At 34.7% G+C, this 20,180-nt stretch overlaps 1 protein-coding gene across 1 annotated transcript in view; it reads left to right on the top strand.

The window, feature by feature from the left end:
* Window positions 1-20,180, top strand: part of vwa5b2 (von Willebrand factor A domain containing 5B2) — a 53,727-nt gene that overhangs the window by 19,905 nt on the left and 13,642 nt on the right. The window contains exons 6-12 of the mRNA XM_056480642.1: window positions 454-578; window positions 870-1,046; window positions 6,530-6,640; window positions 8,303-8,505; window positions 14,062-14,176; window positions 16,314-16,499; window positions 18,125-18,362. Coding sequence (XP_056336617.1) covers window positions 454-578; window positions 870-1,046; window positions 6,530-6,640; window positions 8,303-8,505; window positions 14,062-14,176; window positions 16,314-16,499; window positions 18,125-18,362 — 1,155 coding nt within the window. The remainder of the gene's footprint in view (window positions 1-453; window positions 579-869; window positions 1,047-6,529; window positions 6,641-8,302; window positions 8,506-14,061; window positions 14,177-16,313; window positions 16,500-18,124; window positions 18,363-20,180) is intronic.

The raw sequence follows: 20,180 nt of genomic DNA, 5'->3' as shown, positions 1-20,180 counted from the left end.
TTGCTTCAATGCTCTCATATTGCTTTGATGGTTTTCAGCCTTACGCAACCTTACTTGTGACCATGATAAGTTTTCAATACTTCAAATTATCCATGAACATGATTTCATGGTCCTTTAGGGTGTAATAAAGACCACAACTCTCACAATTTCACACTCATACATTGCTTCATCAAAATATGCATTTGTTTGTTGTGAATATGCACCCTCTAGTGGCGAAAATTACACACAGTGCCTTTAACACTACAGTACTGTAATTTTTTGTCTGTGTGTTTAACAACAAGGTTAGACGCACTGGCATGATGTCTTTCAAATTGAACTGAAATTCTAAATAATTGATCTGAACTGTGTTGTCAGTAAGACTGCAAATTATAATGCAGTTTAGTGGCTATACTGTATAAGTATATGGCACAATAGCATTTGCAAACTCACACTGAAATCTTCTGTTGCCTGCAGAGTCTCACAGCCCGTTGGTCATCCTGGAAAAGGGCCGGCTCACCTTTAGCGAATATGAGCAGCAGATCCGGGCTCGGCGGGATTTCATTCGCTGTGCCCGAAAGGAGGTGGAGTCTGAGAAGAGAGTAAGAATATTGATATTAAACACTCCTGAACATCATTTGCGGTACTATTTAGTTACTAGTGTGTACATACATTCAAAAATTCCATTTGCTGTTTGTTCAAACTACTTATTTAAAATGAGCTGAAACAACACACTTGATGTTTTTGTAGGGACAACTTAATTGTTTTATGTTCAATCCACTTAAGTTAGTAAAAACTAATAAGCTAACTTAATTCCTTTTTACTGTCCCAACACAAATCGATAGTATGGAACCCAATCTTTCTAATGATGTATATGAATGTGCCTTCCACAGCTGGAGTTTGTACGGAGACGCTATCATAAGGACCTGCTCTTGAACCCCGTCCTGATGTTAAACTTCTGCCCTGATCTGCTGTCCGAACCAACAGAACTGCAGCAGGCCAGCAGAGAGCTCATCTTCCTGATTGACAACAGCAACACAATGACACAGCACAACATCAACAGGATCAAGGTTCTGCAGACACTATACAGCACAATGACATGCATTATTTGTTGACATTTCAGCAAACTGGAGTTAGACAATTAATAGTTATTGCCTTCATATTTAATAACTTTTACTTAATACATAATATTCTATTATGTATCATGTAAAAAAGACATAAAAGAACCCATTTAACACTAATTCTCCTTAACAGTACATCCACAACCTTTTGTTGTCTTTTCAATTCTTGTCATTTACACTCACTAATAATATACACAGTAATATATACATGTCATGTACGATGCGATCCTGGAACATCATTTTTATTCGAAAATGTAATTCATACCTATCCCTACCTCTAAACCCAACCATAACTGTAACTTAGTTCCCTATCAGAGGGGAAAAATAGTTGGATAACAATCATGTAGAAGTACATAAAGCTAACCGTAAGCCTAAACTTAACATAAACGCTAAACACATCCCTTAATTCTGATTGGCTGATTGGAAAGTTGTTTCGGGATCAACATAGATGTTAATCCAGGAACTACTTGATGAAATAAGGTTAGGGGTAATATACACTGCTACTGTTTGTTCAAACTACTTATTTAAAATGAGCTGAAACAATTCATGAATTTTTATTTGGGGAAGACTCAATGGTGTTTAGTTCGATCCACTTAAATTTGTAAAAACTAATAAGTTAATTTAATTCCTTTATGCTGTTCAACACAAATCGATTGTGTTGAACCTAGTGTTTTTTTCAGCGTAGTTTGATGCAGGTCAGTGTGTAATGCATACAGTTTTTGTTGTGCTGTAAATACAGTACATGGTGGTAACACTTTACTTGAATAAGACACCTTTATAATCATGACATGTGAAGGAGATTTAATGCTTGCTCATAAGAACAGTCATTAAGTATCATTCGCTCAGTTATGCTATTTTAAATGCATAAATGACGTAGTTTGAGATGTCTTTGTTATGACAACTTGACAACAAAATGTGTCATAAATCTGTCATGAGGCCATTATAATTGTCATGGATGTTTTTCTGATCATCTTTTTTAAAATTAATTCGTCATTAAATTGTCTCAGTAAAAGTGAGAATAGTTAAATAAAAGGAAGATAGAATGACATTTAATGTCAAATTTAACTTGTACCACTGTAGCTGATGTCAAGAAAAATATTAAGGGTGCTGTTATAAAATTCATTACTCAAAAATTTTGGCTTCATGACAGTCATGTTTATGACAGATTTATGACCGTAATATTGTCTTGCTAATTTCAAGTTGTCATGTGCAAGACAATGATTCAAAGCCTCGTCATGATTATAAAGGTTTCATGATAATCTTGAACAAGTAAATATTTCTGGTTTGGATCAATCAGCATGTTTCTCCTGACTCTCATTAACAGGCAGTTTTATGAAGCCAGATTAATCTCATATTTATAATCTACATTTACAAAAAAAATTCATACATTCACAACACAATTATCATTTACAAAATCTAATTTGTAAATTCAAAGCACAGTTCAAAAATACGCAAATCCAATTCAGAAATTCAAAACACAATTCAAAAATACACAAATCCATTTCAGAAATTCAAAACACAATTCAAAAATACACAAATCCATTTCAGAAATTCAAAACACAATTCAAAAATACACAAATCCAATTCAGAAATTCAAAACACAATTCAAAAATACACAAATCCATTTCAGAAATTCAAAACACAATTCAAAAATACATAAATCCAATTCAGAAATTTAAAACACCATTCAAAATACACAAATGTAATTCAGAAATTCAATCAACATTAAAAAATACAAAATCCAATCCAGAAATTCAAAACGCCATTCAAAAATACAAAATCCAATTCAGAAATTCAAAACGCCATTCAAAAATACACAAATGTAATTCAGAAATTCAAAACAACATTCAAAAATACACAAATGTAATTCAGAAATTCAAAACAACATTCAAAAATACACAAATCCAATTCAGAAATTCGAAACAACATTCAAAAATACACAAATCCAATTCAGAAATTCGAAACAACATTCAAAAATACACAAATCCAATTCAGAAATTCAAAACGCGATTCAAAAATACACAAATGTAATTCAGAAATTCAAAACAACATTCAAAAATACAAAAATCCAATTCAGAAATTCAAAACAACATTCAAAAATACACAAATCCAATTCAGAAATTCAAAACAACATTCAAAAATACACAAATCCAATTCAGAAATTCAAAACAACATTCAAAAATACACAAATCCAATTCAGAAATTCAAAACAACATTCAAAAATACACAAATCCAATTCAGAAATTCAAAACAACATTCAAAAATACACAAATCCAATTCAGAAAATCAAAACAACATTCAAAAATACACAAATCCAATCCAGAAATTCAAAACAACATTCAAAAATAAACAAATCCAATCCAGAAATTCAAAACAACATTCAAAAATACACAAATCCAATCCAGAAATTCAAAACAACATTCAAAAATACACAAATCCAATCCAGAAATTCAAAACAACATTCAAAAATACACAAATCCAATTCAGAAATTCAAAACGCGATTCAAAAATACATAAATCTAATTCAGAAATTCAAAACACAATTCAAAAATACACAAATCCAATCCAGAAATTCAAAACAACATTCAAAAATACACAAATCCAATCCAGAAATTCAAAACAACATTCAAAAATACACAAATCCAATCCAGAAATTCAAAACAACATTCAAAAATACACAAATCCAATCCAGAAATTCAAAACAACATTCAAAAATACTCAAATCCAATTCAGAAATTCGAAACAACATTCAAAAATACACAAATCCAATTCAGAAATTCGAAACAACATTCAAAAATACACAAATCCAATTCAGAAATTCGAAACAACATTCAAAAATACACAAATCCAATTCAGAAATTCAAAACAACATTCAAAAATACACAAATCCAATTCAGAAATTCAAAACAACATTCAAAAATACACAAATCCAATTCAGAAATTCAAAACAACATTCAAAAATACACAAATCCAATTCAGAAATTCAAAACAACATTAAAAAATACACAAATCCAATTCAGAAATTCAAAACAACATTCAAAAATACACAAATCCAATTCAGAAATTCAAAACAACATTCAAAAATACACAAATCCAATCCAGAAGTTCAAAACAACATTCAAAAATACACAAATCCAATCCAGAAATTCAAAACAACATTCAAAAATACACAAATCCAATCCAGAAATTCAAAACAACATTCAAAAATACACAAATCCAATCCAGAAATTCAAAACAACATTCAAAAATACACAAATCCAATTCAGAAATTCAAAACGCGATTCAAAAATACATAAATCTAATTCAGAAATTCAAAACACAATTCAAAAATACACAAATCCAATCCAGAAATTCAAAACAACATTCAAAAATACACAAATCCAATTCAGAAATTCAAAACAACATTCAAAAATACACAAATCCAATCCAGAAATTCAAAACGCGATTCAAAAATACACAAATGTAATTCAGAAATTCAAAACAACATTCAAAAATACACAAATCCAATCCAGAAATTCAAAACAACATTCAAAAATAAACAAATCCAATCCAGAAATTCAAAACAACATTCAAAAATACACAAATCCAATCCAGAAATTCAAAACGCGATTCAAAAATACACAAATGTAATTCAGAAATTCAAAACAACATTCAAAAATACACAAATCCAATTCAGAAATTCAAAACAACATTCAAAAATACACAAATCCAATTCAGAAATTCAAAACGCGATTCAAAAATACATAAATCTAATTCAGAAATTCAAAACACAATTCAAAAATACACAAATCCAATCCAGAAATTCAAAACAACATTCAAAAATAAACAAATCCAATCCAGAAATTCAAAACAACATTCAAAAATACACAAATCCAATCCAGAAATTCAAAACGCCATTCAAAAATACAAAATCCAATTCAGAAATTCAAAATGCGATTCAAAAATACACAAATGTAATTCAGAAATTCAAAACAATATTCAAAAATACACAAATCCAATCCAGAAATTCAAAACAACATTCAAAAATACACAAATCCAATTCAGAAATTCAAAACAACATTCAAAAATACACAAATCCAATTCAGAAATTCAAAACAACATTCAAAAATACACAAATCCAATTCAGAAATTCAAAACAACATTCAAAAATACACAAATCCAATCCAGAAATTTAAAACAACATTCAAAAATACACAAATCCAATCCAGAAATTCAAAACAACATTCAAAAATACACAAATCCAATCCAGAAATTCAAAACAACATTCAAAAATACACAAATCCAATTCAGAAATTCAAAACGCGATTCAAAAATACATAAATCTAATTCAGAAATTCAAAACACCATTCAAAAATACACAAATCCAATTCAGAAATTCAAAACGCGATTCAAAAATACATAAATCTAATTCAGAAATTCAAAACACAATTCAAAAATACACAAATCCAATCCAGAAATTCAAAACAACATTCAAAAATAAACAAATCCAATCCAGAAATTCAAAACAACATTCAAAAATACACAAATCCAATTCAGAAATTCAAAACAACATTCAAAAATACACAAATCCAATCCAGAAATTCAAAACAACATTCAAAAATACATAAATCCAATCCAGAAATTCAAAACAACATTCAAAAATACACAAATCCAATCCAGAAATTCAAAACAACATTCAAAAATACACAAATCCAATTCAGAAATTCAAAACACAATTCAAAAATACACAAATCCAATCCAGAAATTCAAAACAACATTCAAAAATACACAAATCCAATCCAGAAATTCAAAACGCCATTCAAAAATACAAAAATCCAATTCAGAAATTCAAAACGCGATTCAAAAATACACAAATGTAATTCAGAAATTCAAAACGCGATTCAAAAATACACAAATCCAATCCAGAAATTCAAAACAACATTCAAAAATACACAAATCCAATTCAGAAATTCAAAACACAATTCAAAAATACACAAATCCAATCCAGAAATTCAAAACAACATTCAAAAATACACAAATCCAATTCAGAAATTCAAAACGCGATTCAAAAATACATAAATCTAATTCAGAAATTCAAAACATCATTCAAAAATACACAAATCCAATCCAGAAATTCAAAACAACATTCAAAAATACATAAATCTAATTCAGAAATTCAAAACATCATTAAAAAATACACAAATCCAATTCATTCGGTGAAAATATTTACACTTGTTTACTTATATATTTACAAATTGTGTGTTTACAAATTGACCGACTGGATTTTGTAAATGTGAATTGTGTATGCATGGATATTATTTTGTAAATGTATTATATTTGACACAGATCTGGCACCATAAGTTTTGTTCACTAACACCTGATTGCATTAAACTCTATGACTATGCAGTATATTCCAATTGAAAATGAGCCAGAAATTGTCATGTCTTTGACAGGAGGGGATGTTGGTGGCCATCAAGAGTCTGCCGACCCGCACCATGTTGAACATCGCTGGCATTTGCTCTACAGTCAGACCTCTTTTTAACTCCAGCAAGACTTGCACAGATGTGAGTGTTTTTCCACCCTCTTTTTAGCTGCATTTATTTCAAGATTCACTGAGGTGGAGACAATACAGGATCTGGATGCATGTGAGGTTGGTTGATGTTTACCAGTGAGCGACCTGTGGTGATAAAAATCTCTGTCCAGGTCAGCACTACCGGTTGCCATGACGCTGCAATATCAGGTTCAAGCAAATCCAGGGTCTGGCAGGACAGAGTGTTTTAAAACACAGAGAGCCATATGGCACTGCCATGCATTTTACAGCACGCAATCATCCAAAACAAACTTGCTTTGCTCCATTATACAGCTCTGCTCTTCACATTTCCATCACACAGGGTGGTTTTCTCTAGTTCTCGAATTATACCATGTCAAACTTCATTATTAAATTGTAAGAGATAAAGAGGTGAATCGGGGAAGATATCACCATACTTTCCCAGGTGATTCATTAGATTTACTTTATGAAATGGTTGAATATGCAAATAATAAATATGCATTGTTGAAGTAATTATGCCATAATTTGCATAGTTTTTCCCACAAAATGAATAAAAATCAAAGATCATTTAAAATTTTACAGAGGGGATCTCTTTTTATTATTCCATAAATCTGAAAATCTAGGTGATCACTTACTTTTGCAAATAAAATATTGTATAAAGTCTAGCAAACAACACATGGACAAACATCTGGGGCCTCATGTACAAAAACTTGACATTGATTTCATAGTAAAACATTGCGTACGGACAAAGCTGTAAATGTGCGTACGCAGTAAAAAATTCAGATGTATGAAGCACTGCGTATGAGGAATCCCACGCATATTCTCTTTGTACATCCAAATTATCGTGAAACTGAGCGCAACATGTCGTGCGCAAAACCCCTCCCTGCCTCCTCCCCCGTATAAATATGGTAATGACTTCACTTTGACAAAATCAAATGAAAAAGCAAATGGCAAAAACAAGCAAGAAGAGAAACTTCACAGAATGTGAATTAGAGGTGCTCCTATTGGAGGTAGACCAGAGAAAAACTGTGTTATTTGCAAGTTTGTCCTCTGGAATTAACGAAAGCAAAAAAAATGGAGTGGGAGACTTTAGCTGACGTGGTTAACGCAGTGGGGTCAGAAAAATCGCACTGTGAACGAATTAAAAAAGAAATGGTTCGATGTAAAGGTGCAGGTTAAGAGGAGAACAGCGGCGCATCGTCAAAGTGTGGACTGAACAGGCGGGAAAACAGGGGATGCTGAACTAACATCCATTCATACACACGCAAATGCGTCAGACCGGAAACGCAGGGTCATGCGTTAAGTTTCGCAGTTCGCTGCGGTGCAAAGTTCAAGCTTGGTGAACTCTGACCAGCGAAATCGCATCATTTGACTGCGTGAGATCAATCGAGGATCAAAACAGGACCTCTCTGGATAGAAATTTAAAACATGGAGCAATCGCTCGCTTTTTTAAAAGTCTAATTATCTTGTTAGATCCCGCCCCTTTTCGCAGCGCCGCACGACAGAATTTCGCACACACAAAGCCCAGTGTGACCGCAGCTTAAGAGCTTGATTAGTTACCCCAAGTGTGTCTGATTGGGGTTAGAATTAAACTTTGCAAAACACCGGCTCTCCAGGACCGAATTTGGGCACCCCTGGGCTAAAGAGACTAGCCTTCTATCCGTCTGTTGCTTCTCAGGTCACCGTGACTCAGGCACTGGAGTTCATCCAGAAGCTGCGATCAGATCATGGAGCTGTTAACCTGTGGTCTGCTCTGTCCTGGGTTTATCGACAGCCCGTCCACCGCAGCTGCCCACGACAGCTCTTCATCATCATGGATGGAAACCTCAGTAATGTCGGACGTGTGATAGAGCTGGTCAGAAGGAACGCCTGTAACGTCAGGTAAAAACTGTGGTGTTACACTACAAGAGCATTGAGAACTTGAAGCAAGGCAACATACTGTACGTAATGTAAATTTTGAATGCTGTAAAGCAGGGTTCACCAAACTTGTTCCTGGAGGGCTGGTGTCCTGCAGATTTTAGCTCCAACCCTAATCAAACACACCTGAATGACCTAATCAAGGTCTTACTAGGTATACTTGAAACACCCAGCCAGGTGTGTTGAGGCAAGTTGGAGCTAAACCCTGCAGGGACACCGGCCCTCCAGGACCGAGATTGGTGACCCCTTCTGTAAAGCAAAGGTGCCCAATCCTGGAGATCTACCTTCCTGCAGAGTTCAGCTCCAACCCTGATCAATAACAACTAAACCAGCAAAGTAGGCTCTGAAGGATCACTTGGTAATTCAAGACAGGTGCGTTTGATCAAGGTTGCAGCTGAACTCTGCAGGATGGCAGATCTCCAGGAACAGGATTAGGCGCTCCTCCTGTAAAAACGTGGCATAATAAAAACGTGGCAGAACTTTTATGACTTTTTTTTTTGTGAAAATGAAAGGTAAAGTGCTAAAACTCATGATACATATTAGAACCTTTACTCACATCCATGTTTTTAGGAAACGCTAATAATTAAAGTAATTGAAATCAGTGTCAAATAGTTATTTTATAATTCTGTGAATCTTCAGAGTAAGACACTTAAAACCAGCTAAACGCCTTTTACACTCGTTTTTATTTATAATTTAACTTTTTTATAGTTCAACAGACAAAGAACAAAACAAAGAACACACTTCACACTACACATACATATGATACATGTTACATATTCAGTCACCTTTCACACCAAGAAAATTCAGCTAAGAAAAACAACATATAGTAAACATACTTGGAAATTAAGGTAGTGGTACCTTTGTAAGTGCACTGTCATTTGACCTAATTTTAGACGTTGCCAGAGATTATCCTATTTTCTATGTACTTCTCCCTCATTATTTCATCTCCCCAGCATACACTCGTACGATGCAATTTCAATCATCTCATTAATCCACTCTTTCATTTCTGGCATTCTGGGACACTTCTAATGACATAGTATTATCCTAGCAGCTGTAATGCATATATCACCACTTAGATTTGATTATTTACTATATTCTATTACAAAATACATTTTAATTGACATTATGTTTTAGCAATTTTGTCACGTTCTTTTAAGATTTTTATTAGTTTTTATATAGATTTCAAATCAGCTTCATATATTTTTTATTTCAGTTGACTAATGACTATTATTTTTTTTAATGAGCACCAAAACCATAAATAAACACTTTCAAAATAGCTAAACTTTTTAGATCACCAAACTTTTTTCAAACCAGTTATAAATTCATTCATTCATTCATTCATTCATTTTCCTTCAGCTTAGTCCCTTATTTATTAGGAATCGCCACAGTGGAATGAACCGCCAACTATTCCAGCATATGTTATATGCTGCGGATACCCTTTCAGCTGCAACCCAGTACTGGGAAACACCCATACAGTCACACACTCACACTACGGCCAATTTTGTTTACCCAAATCACCTATTGTATACCGCATGTCTTTGGACTGTGGGGGAAACCGAAGCACCCAGAGAAACCCATGTGAACACGGGGAAAACATGCAAACTTCCCACAGAAATGCCAACTGGTCTAGCTGGGACTTGAACCAGCGACCTTCTTGCTGTGAGGCGACAGTGCTAACCACTCAGCCACCGTGCCGCCTCAGTTCTAAATTACTCTCCGTTTTTATTAAAACACTTCTGTATACATATACAAACACACATTTCCATCTGCCAATACTTTTAAAACTAAGATAACCAAAACTGACATCAAACTTTCAGAAATAAAAATGTTTGGAAGAACTTTGAATCCAAATTCTATGCAAATTTGCCTTTCATATCTAATCCACTCAAGCATATGTTAGTAAACCATTTAAATAAATACCCAAAATGACATTGTACATTTCCAACACACAAAAATAAAGCTGGTAAAATGATTTCATGGTACTGTGTACTTTATATTATGCAGAACCAAGAGTCTCTTTCCATAAAAACTGATGTTTAGACAAAGTGATGTTTAGCTGGAAAAGCTCTTCAGCACAACCACAAACACACAACCACACATAGCTTCCACTGTATTGCAGCACAGACTTGTTATTGACACTCAGTCAAGACATTTAAAAGCCTTCGACCCAGACGAAGCAGACCTGAATAACAAACAGCTGTGTGTGTGTGTGTGTGTGTGTGTGCGCGTGCGTGTGTGTGTGTGTGTGTGTGTGTGTGTGTGTGTGTGTGCGTGTGTGTGTGTGTGTGTGTGTGTGTGTGTGTGTGTGTGTGTGTGTGTGTGTGTGTGTGTGTGTGTGTGTGTGTGTGTGTGTGTCATCTAGTTTCAGCTTTCCTTCAGACATTTAATTAGTGAAATGGTCCAGATTATTGTCAGGGGAATACTAAACATATTCCGTTCTCTCACTGTCAATACCTCATAGCACACTGCCAATCAGTTGAAAAGAGACATACATGTCTTGAGTCATGAGAAATCTTTCTTAAAATGGGCCTACAAACATGAAACCTTACATATATGGTGCATTTGCATAATATAAAATACAGTGTTACATTTAAAAGCAAGAAACAGGTGAATGTGGTGTAAAAAATACACCACATGTATAATACACATACAATAGTATACCAGCAGTTTATTGATTACATTAAGAAAAGCAAACTTTTTTTGTATTGTATTTTAAATTTAAAGTAGTGCTGGATAAGATTAAACACAACCAAAATAAAAGTTTTTGATATAATATACACTCACCGGCCATTTTATTAGGTACACCTTCCTACTACCAGGTTGGACCCCCTTTTGCCTTCAGAACTGCTTTAATCCTTCGTGGAATAGATTCATCGAGGTACTGGAATTATTCCTTAGAGAGTTTGGTCCATATTAACATGATTGCATCACACAGTTGCTACAGATTTGTCGGCTGCATATCCATGATGCGAATCTTCCACCACATCCCAAAAGTGCTCTATTGGATTAGGCTCTGGTGTCTATGGAGGCCGTTTGATTACGGTGAGCTCATTTCCATGTTCAAGAAAACTAGCCATCAGAAGATGGGTACACTGTGGTCATAAAGGGATGGACATGGTCAGCAGCAATAGTCAGGTAGGCTGTGGTATTGACACGATGCTCAATTGGTACTAATGAGTCCAAAATGTGTCAAGAAAATATCTCCCACACCATTACACCACCACCAGCCTGAACCGTTGATACAAGGCAGGATGGATCCATGCTTTCATGTTGTTGACGCCAAATTCTGACCCTATCATCCGAATGTTGCAGCAGAAATCGAGACTCTTCAGGCCAGGCAACGTTTTCTATTTTCCAGTTTTGGAGAGCCTGTGTGAATTGTCGCCTCAGTTTCCTGTTTTTAGCTGACAGGAGTGGCACCCGGTGTGGTCTTCTGCTGCTGTAGCCCATCTGCCTCAAGGTTGGACGTGTTGTGGCCATTCTCCTTTGACCTTTGGCATCAACACGGCATTTGCACCCACAGAACTGGCACTGACTGGATATTTGATCTTTTTTGGTCGATTCTCTGCAAACATTAGAGATAACCTTAACCTTAAACCTTAACCTTTCCTGCCCATTCTGAAGCTCGGTTTGAACTGCAGCAGATCGTTTTCACCCTGTCTACATGCCTAAATGCATTGAGTTACTGCCATGTGATTGGCTGATTAGAAATTTGCGTTAAAATGCAGTTGGACAGGTGTACCTAATAAAGTGGCCGGTGAGTTTATCTGTTTGTATTATATATTTATTATGTATTTGCAATACACACATACATAGAAACAATATATATTGTTAAATAGATATTTCAATTTAGAAATAATTTATATCCTATACAGTACATATATACATACATACACACACACACACACACATATATATATATACATAGGGAGACCATGCAGGGAGAACATGCAAACTCCAAACAGAAGTGCCAACTGACCCAGCCGAGGTTCGAACCAGCGACCTTCTTGCTGTGAGGCAACAGCACTACCTACTGCGCCACCCATATATATATATATATATATATATATATATATATATATATATATATATATATATATATATATATATATATATATATATATATATATATATATATATATATATATATATACACACACATATATATACATATATATACACACACACACACACACACACACACAACAGTTTTGTCTGGTTCTTCAATCTGATTGGCTGATAGTCGTGCGATATTTTGCCAGTAACATTACACAAAGGCCTCTTCACGCTTCACCTCTGTGTATTACTCTGCCCACATACAGCCAGCAACAAGCAGAGACGCTACAGTTTGACAAATATTACTGATGTTTGACAACAAAATGTACTTTTGAAGCTTTTTTAGTCAAGAATGTAGTTGTTTAGATTGCAACTATGCAGTTTATTTATAAGAATAGTGCCTATTTTAAATATTTACAATTTCAGAATTATTAGTCCCCCTGAATTATTAGCCCTCCTCTTTATTTTTTTTCCCAATTTCTGCTTAACGTAGAGAAGATTTTTTTTCAACACATTTCTAAACGTAATAGCTTTAATAACTTATTTCTAATAACTGATTTATTTTATCTTTGCCATGATGACAGTAAATAATATTTTACTAGATGTTTTTCTAGACACTTCTAAACAGCTTAAAGTGACATTTAAAGGCTTAACTAGGTTAATTAGATTAACTAGGCAGGTTAGGGTAATTAGGCAAGTTATTGTATAATGATGGTTTGTTCTGCTGACAATGGAAAAAAATATATTAAAGGGGCTAATAATTTTGACCTTAAAATGGTTTTAAAAAATTAAAAACTGCTTTATTTTATATATATATATATATATATATATATATATATAACATACATTTTCTCAAATATTTATATATACATTATAAATATACACAGTACACACACTTATATTGTCAAAACAAACTTTTATTTTAAATGCGATTACTGTTGCACACTGAACTACAAATTGAACTAGTTTGCACACATTTCTAGAACAAAAATACATATGTTAAATATACTTTATTTTTGAAAAAGCTTTTTACAAAAGAAATCTCTTTTTTTCCTCACTCCATAATTCAGAAAAACTGAAGATGCAAAATACATTAGCACATTTTTGTTGAAGAATAAAATGTGAATAATCAGGAAAATTATGTATGAAATTAAACCTCAATCACAACCTTCAGAATACAATGATTAATTAAACTATAGGTTTAGTGTAAGTGGTGCTGAAGTGAGATTTGTGGCTCAGTACAGCAGAAAAAAAACTGCCTTTAAATATATTTATTAAAAGTGAAATCTACAGACACGGAATAATGAAGTCCAGCAAAAGAATTACTCAAAGTATATTTTGGATGTTTCTTTTCATTAGACTGAAATACCAAAAGCCCAAAGCCTAAAAATGGACAGGTGCTTGAAACTCTCTGTTTTGTTTACAGTGTTTTGGGTTAAGCACCTGTTGTTGGTGTTGTTGCAGGTGTTTTGGTTTGGGTCTCGGTCCTCAGGCATGTCGGAGGCTCCTGCAGGGCATTGCGAAGGTCACAGGAGGAAGCACAGAGTTTCTCAGTGAGGAAGACAGGCTTCAGCCGAAGGTGCGACAATCCACAGCACCCTCTACAGCGACACAAACACAAGCACAAAAGTTAAACACACTGAGTACTAACCCTGTGCAGGACAAACAATGATTTAAAGGCATAGCTCACCTAAAAATGTTGGAAACCTGTCAACATTGATTATTATCGAAATTAGTTATCCTATTATAGACCATTTTGATTTGGCACCGGCCCATGAACATTTCCTGCTTGTTACCAAACTGTTTCATAACTGTAACAAGAGGCAATTTAATCATATCTTAATGTTAAAATGGCTGCCATAACATTATTTATCAATATATGGACCTTTTTGGATTCTTGGAAGCTATGAAAATTCAAAATGTAATACAGGAAATACATTAGGACCATTGTTATTGTTACATCCCTCGAAATGGTCTATAGATGTTAGTGGTTACCAGATTCCAACATTCTTCAAAATGTTTTCTTTTGTGTTTCACAAAACAACAACAACAAAAAAAAATCTCAAACTTTTTTGCAACAAGTCAAGCGTGAAGAAATGATTAATTTTTGGTGAACTATTCCTTTAAAATGTTCTTTTATTTAAGTTTATTGTTCGTTATTGTTATACGTATGTATGATCAACTGATTACTAAAAAAAATATTTATTTTATTGTTATTAATAATTTATTTATAATTAGTTATTTCCCATAAAATATCACTGTGAAAAAACACATTTAATTCTTTATTATATTTTAATATTAATATTTAAAACAGTGTGATTATTATAAAAAAGGTGTTTACTTTGAAATTGACCATGATACTGAAATGCCATGTTATGAAATGTACAGTGCATGACATTTACATTAAACTCCAACACTGTATTAAGAGCAAGGTTCCACAAAATTCATTCATGCTGTCCCAACACAAATCAATTAAGTTCATCTAGCAAATTTAAGTAGATTGACCAAAAACAATTAAGTTGTCCCAAAAAAATCTCAATAATTTTGTTGTTGGGTGAAGGGTTGTTGTTTTTTAGGAACACTGTGGTACCATTTTCAAACAACATGATAATATTTTCATATTTGTCAAAACTGTTGGTTGCAGGGATGTCAAAGTTAGTTCCGACTCTAATTAAACACACCTGATCCTACCAATTAAAGTTGCAGTATGTAAGTTTGACACCTGGTGGTTGAACTAGGTATTGCATTCCTGGATCAAAACAAACGCAAGCGCAGGTTGCCAGATTGAGGACTACAGGAGTGAGTGTTTTATTTAAAAGCAAAACTGACAATGATCACCTCAGGTACACCTCATGTGCTTCATTCAGTGTTAAATGCTAACAATGTGAGTTTGAATGCCATTTTACCTGACATTTATTGCCATATTACTGAAAGCAGCAGCAGCAGATAATTTAACATTACCTCAGATCTTGAAACTAAAATAAACCGTTTAAAATTTACTCAAAACCAACACATATCAGTGATTTAGCATCTAAATTTAATAATGTTATAGAGGTTTAATATTAATTAGATTATAAACCTTACCATTCTTACCATCATATTATATATGATATAAATATTATATTATATATTACGCTAGTAAATATATTATTTGCCAAATCATAACTCTGCATCTAATCTGCGTCTAATTTCGGTCACGAACACATGCTTTGAGAGCCTTTCTAAATGAATGAATTAAATGTGCGATTTTCCATGAAGTCAACCTGGGTTGCTAAAATATAATTGGCTAAAGTGGCAGTGGGCGGGTTAAAAAAAACCAAAACAAAGACAGTGTTCCGGCACAGAAGACACATTTTCAAAGCAGAATAACTGAGTTGTTTGCATTTTCTTGGTAAACAAGAATGTGTACAGCATGTTTCTTAAATATCTGCAAACATATTATGATTTTTTATGCTTTAGAAGAGTTAAAAACTTAACATTCAGCACCTTTAAGTCCTTCAAGCTTGTTTTTAAACCTAAAGGCAAGTGTGTTGAAGTAGGGTTGGAACTAAACTGTGTAGAATTCTGTGTCTTGCCACTGTGTATGAAATGTGCTATATAAATAAACTTGCCTTGCCTTGCCTTGCCTTGCCTAGAGCTGCGGTCCTTCAGGAACTGAGTTTGACACCCCTGGTTTATTGTAATGTAGTTATGAATGGCTCATCTATTCTCCACAGTTGATTAAATGTCTGAAGAAAGCTCTGGAGCCAGTGTTGATGGATGTACGGATTGACTGGTATGTGCCGGACAACGTCGAGGCCCTTCTGTCACCCAATGAAATCCCGCCGCTCTACCCTGGAAACTGTCTGATTGGCTACTGCACTCTCTATGATGTGTCCGGATTGAAAGCGCAGAAGAGTGAGGTGAGAGTCTAACAGTGTAAAGGAGGCCATCTGGTGCGTGCTGTGCAGGTAAACCTCATTTGCCTGATCTCAAAACAGGATCTAGCCACAAATTACTTGGCCTCCTTGTTAAAGCACCTGCCTCCCATTCTGGAATCGCTGCATTAAGCTCTGTTTAGAGTGTGTGGGTGGGTGTCCGGGCCAGAGGGGTTGTTACCTTGACCCGGATGGGTGTGAGCTGCAGACTTTAGCCCTATGCTGCTGTGATCAGAGCAGGCAAATTGGTGGGTTTCAGACAAAAGGGGTTACATTGGTGCCATGAGAGATGTTAGATGCTAGAGGATAGGTGGGCTTTAGCCTCCTTGTTGGAGCCAGTCTTGGGCTAATATATATTACTAATATATTACTATCTAAAGTCACTTTAATTAAGTAGCTAAATGTGTTACTTTTTAAGTAAATTAAACATGTGGTTTTCTGCATTTATTATTATTATTATTTTTAAATAAGATTAAAATTAATTAAATTTAAGCCTTAAAAATGAAACATATAACTTTTTTGTTTTTACAATGGTTGGTGCACACATATCCCATCCTGGAATCCTCAATCTAGATGGTCTTAATGGTTGGAGAGTTGGACTTGGGATCCAAATGTTGCAGGTTCAAGTCCCGGTATTAGCAGGATTGTAGGTGGGGTGAATATCCACCTCAATACCACGGCTGAGGTAGATTTCATCAAACAATGCACCCAACCCCCCACTGCTCCGAGTGTGTGTTCACGGGTGTAAGTCGCTTTGGGTATAAGCCTCTGTTAATGCATAAATGTAATGAAATGTAAATGCAACGGGCATGTGGGTGTTGGACTGTAGGGGTTATGTTGGTGCCGTGACCCGGATAGGAGTAAGATTTAGGGGGATGAGTGTAATTCAGGCCAGATGGTGAGTGCTTTAAACCTTACTCCCCTGGTGTCTAGAGGCACATACTCTAGTATCAGGCACTAGTTGCTGCAGTTTTAGCCTCCTCATCTTGCCTCCCATGCTGAAATTGCCAGATCGAGCCTTGCCTGGAAAGGCCGAGTGGGTGTCAGACAGCACCACTTACTTTCCGCTCTTTGCTATACACCTTTTTCCTGTGTCCCATGATGCTTTGCCTGAACTATGAAAGCAACATCCATTAAACTGTAGAGTCAGAGAAGTGTTTTTCTAAAGGGTACAAGAGGTGGCATTTTCCTTGTCACAAGTCAGCCCTCACATATTCAAAGGAAACTCATTAGAATTAACAAATTACTTTCAGCAGACCATGAATAACCTCAAAAAGTCTAACAAGTTTTTATGCAGCAACATTACAGATGTACATTGAATATTACTGTACAAAGGCAAAACACTCTGGAGGAACAAAACACTCAAAAGAGCATGTTAAAATAATCCAAGCATAAAAATAAAGCACAAAGCCAAATACCTCTAATTCAGTTTTCAATACAGATATAGATTATTTGCAATAACCTTATTATTTTTAATGATTCGCTTCAATGCTTTTTCCATAACTTGAAACTCAAAGTCATATATTGGAAAAGGTGGACAATGCAAACAAAGCTGGGTAAATAAAAAACAAACACATTCAGTGATTTCAAGTGTGTTGTGTTTATATAAGCAGGTGAAGCCACGTGTACACAGAAGTCGTGCTGGTGGTTCAGCAGGATCAGTTTTCGAGGTTTCTCCATCCACCTCTGAACTCCTCCAGCCTCTGGTTCCAGCCGAGGAGCGAGAGAGAGATGCTGTGAAAGAGTGTGGGGTTGAGGGAGACTTTGAGGAGGCCTTGAGGGAGATTTCTAGAGAAATCTCATCTGAATTCTCCTGTGCACAAGCCACTGATAATCCGGTCAGTACAGGTAAGAATACAGGATCTAGCACCACCTAAGATTTACTTTAAGCCAAGATGCTGCAAGTTTTCTTCACTAATAGTTAACACCATACTTCCACAAGGTTACCTGATTGCAAACCTGTTTTGTTTTGGAAGTTTTTAAATGTTATGGTTAATTATGCAAATTATTTCATAGCTAGAATTATGGCCTGGAATAAAAAATAATGAAAATAAATATATATATATATATATATATATATATATATATATATATATATATATATATATATATATATATATATATATATATATATTACACTCGACATTATATTTGAGTGATAAAAACTTTTACTTAGTGACAAAAGGGTCAAGCCTAGTGGCAAGGTTTTAGGGTGGCACTAAAATACATTTAGAATATTTTGATACTTTAATGATATGTCATCAAATGTGTTTTGTTTTTTTATTAATAAAAAGAAAGACTTCTTAAGTAAACTATTGTTACTGTGTTACACTACACATTGTGACAATTTAGTGTATGTATTTTGTAAATCAGGGTAAAAATGTATGATAGTCCAAAAATAAGTAAATAAATGAAAAAAAAATTTTTTTTTAATTATTATTAGCACTGAATGAATGGATATTCTATTCTATTCTATTCTATTCTATTCTTTTGGGCGACGCAGTGGCGCAGTAGGTAGTGCTGTCGCCTCACAGCAAGAAGGTCGCTGGTTCGAGCCTCGGCTGGGTCAGTTGGCATTTCTGGGTGAAGTTTGCATGTACTCCCTGCATTCGTGTTGGTTTCCTCTGGGTGCTCCGGTTTCCCCCACAGTCCAAAGACATGTGGTACAGGTGAATTGGGTCGGCTAAATTGTCCATAGTGTATGAGTGTGATTGAGTGTGTGAGGATGTTTCCCAGAGATGGGTTGCGGCTGGAAGGGCATCCGCTGCGTAAAACGTGCTGGATAAGTTGGTGATTTATTCCGCTGTGGTGACCCCGGATTAATAAAGGGACTAAGCCAACAAGAAAATGAAATGAATTATATTATATTATATTATTAATATAATTATTCATTCATATTTCTTTTCTGCTTTTTCGTACCTTTTATTATTCTGGGGTCGCCACAGCAGAATGAACCACCAACTTATCCAGCATCTGTTATACGCAGCGGATGCCCTTCCAGCTGCAACCCATCAATGGGAAATACCCATACACACCCAATCACACAGATACATTATGGACAATTTAGCTTACCCAATTCACCTACAGCACATGTCTTTGGACTGTGGGGGAAACACAGAATATGCACTCACTCACGAAATGTTAAGGTTTATAATCTATTTAATACATACAGTATTAACCCTCTTTAACATTATTAAATGTACATGCTGAATCACTGATATGTGTTTAGTTCTAAAGCTCAATTTCAAACGGTTTATTTCATTTTCAAGATCTAAGGTGGACTATCTGCTGCTGCTTTCAGTATATGGCAATAAGTGTCATGGAAAATGCCATTCAAACTCACATTGTTAGCATTTAACACTGAATAAAGCACATGAGGTGTACCTGAGGTGATCATTGTCAGTTTTCTGTTGACACGGTTTAAATCACTCGCTCCTGTCCTCAATCTGGCAACCTGCGCTTGCGTTTGGTTTGATCCAGGAGTGCAATACTTAGTTCAACCACTGGGTGTCAAAATTACATACTGCACCTTTAAACAATAATCCTAACTTGCCCAGTCAACCAAATTAACCTAGTTAAGCCTTTAAATTGCACTTTAAGCTGTATAGAAGTGTCTTGACAAAATATTATTAAAACTAATATGTTTAGAAACGTGTTGAAAACAAA

Source organism: Danio aesculapii, chromosome 2 (genome assembly GCF_903798145.1).
Source record: "Danio aesculapii chromosome 2, fDanAes4.1, whole genome shotgun sequence".
In the NCBI taxonomy this organism is placed as follows: Eukaryota; Metazoa; Chordata; class Actinopteri; order Cypriniformes; family Danionidae; genus Danio; species Danio aesculapii.
Note: the sequence above shows the minus strand (reverse complement) of the source record. Positions and strands in the feature narration are given on the sequence as shown.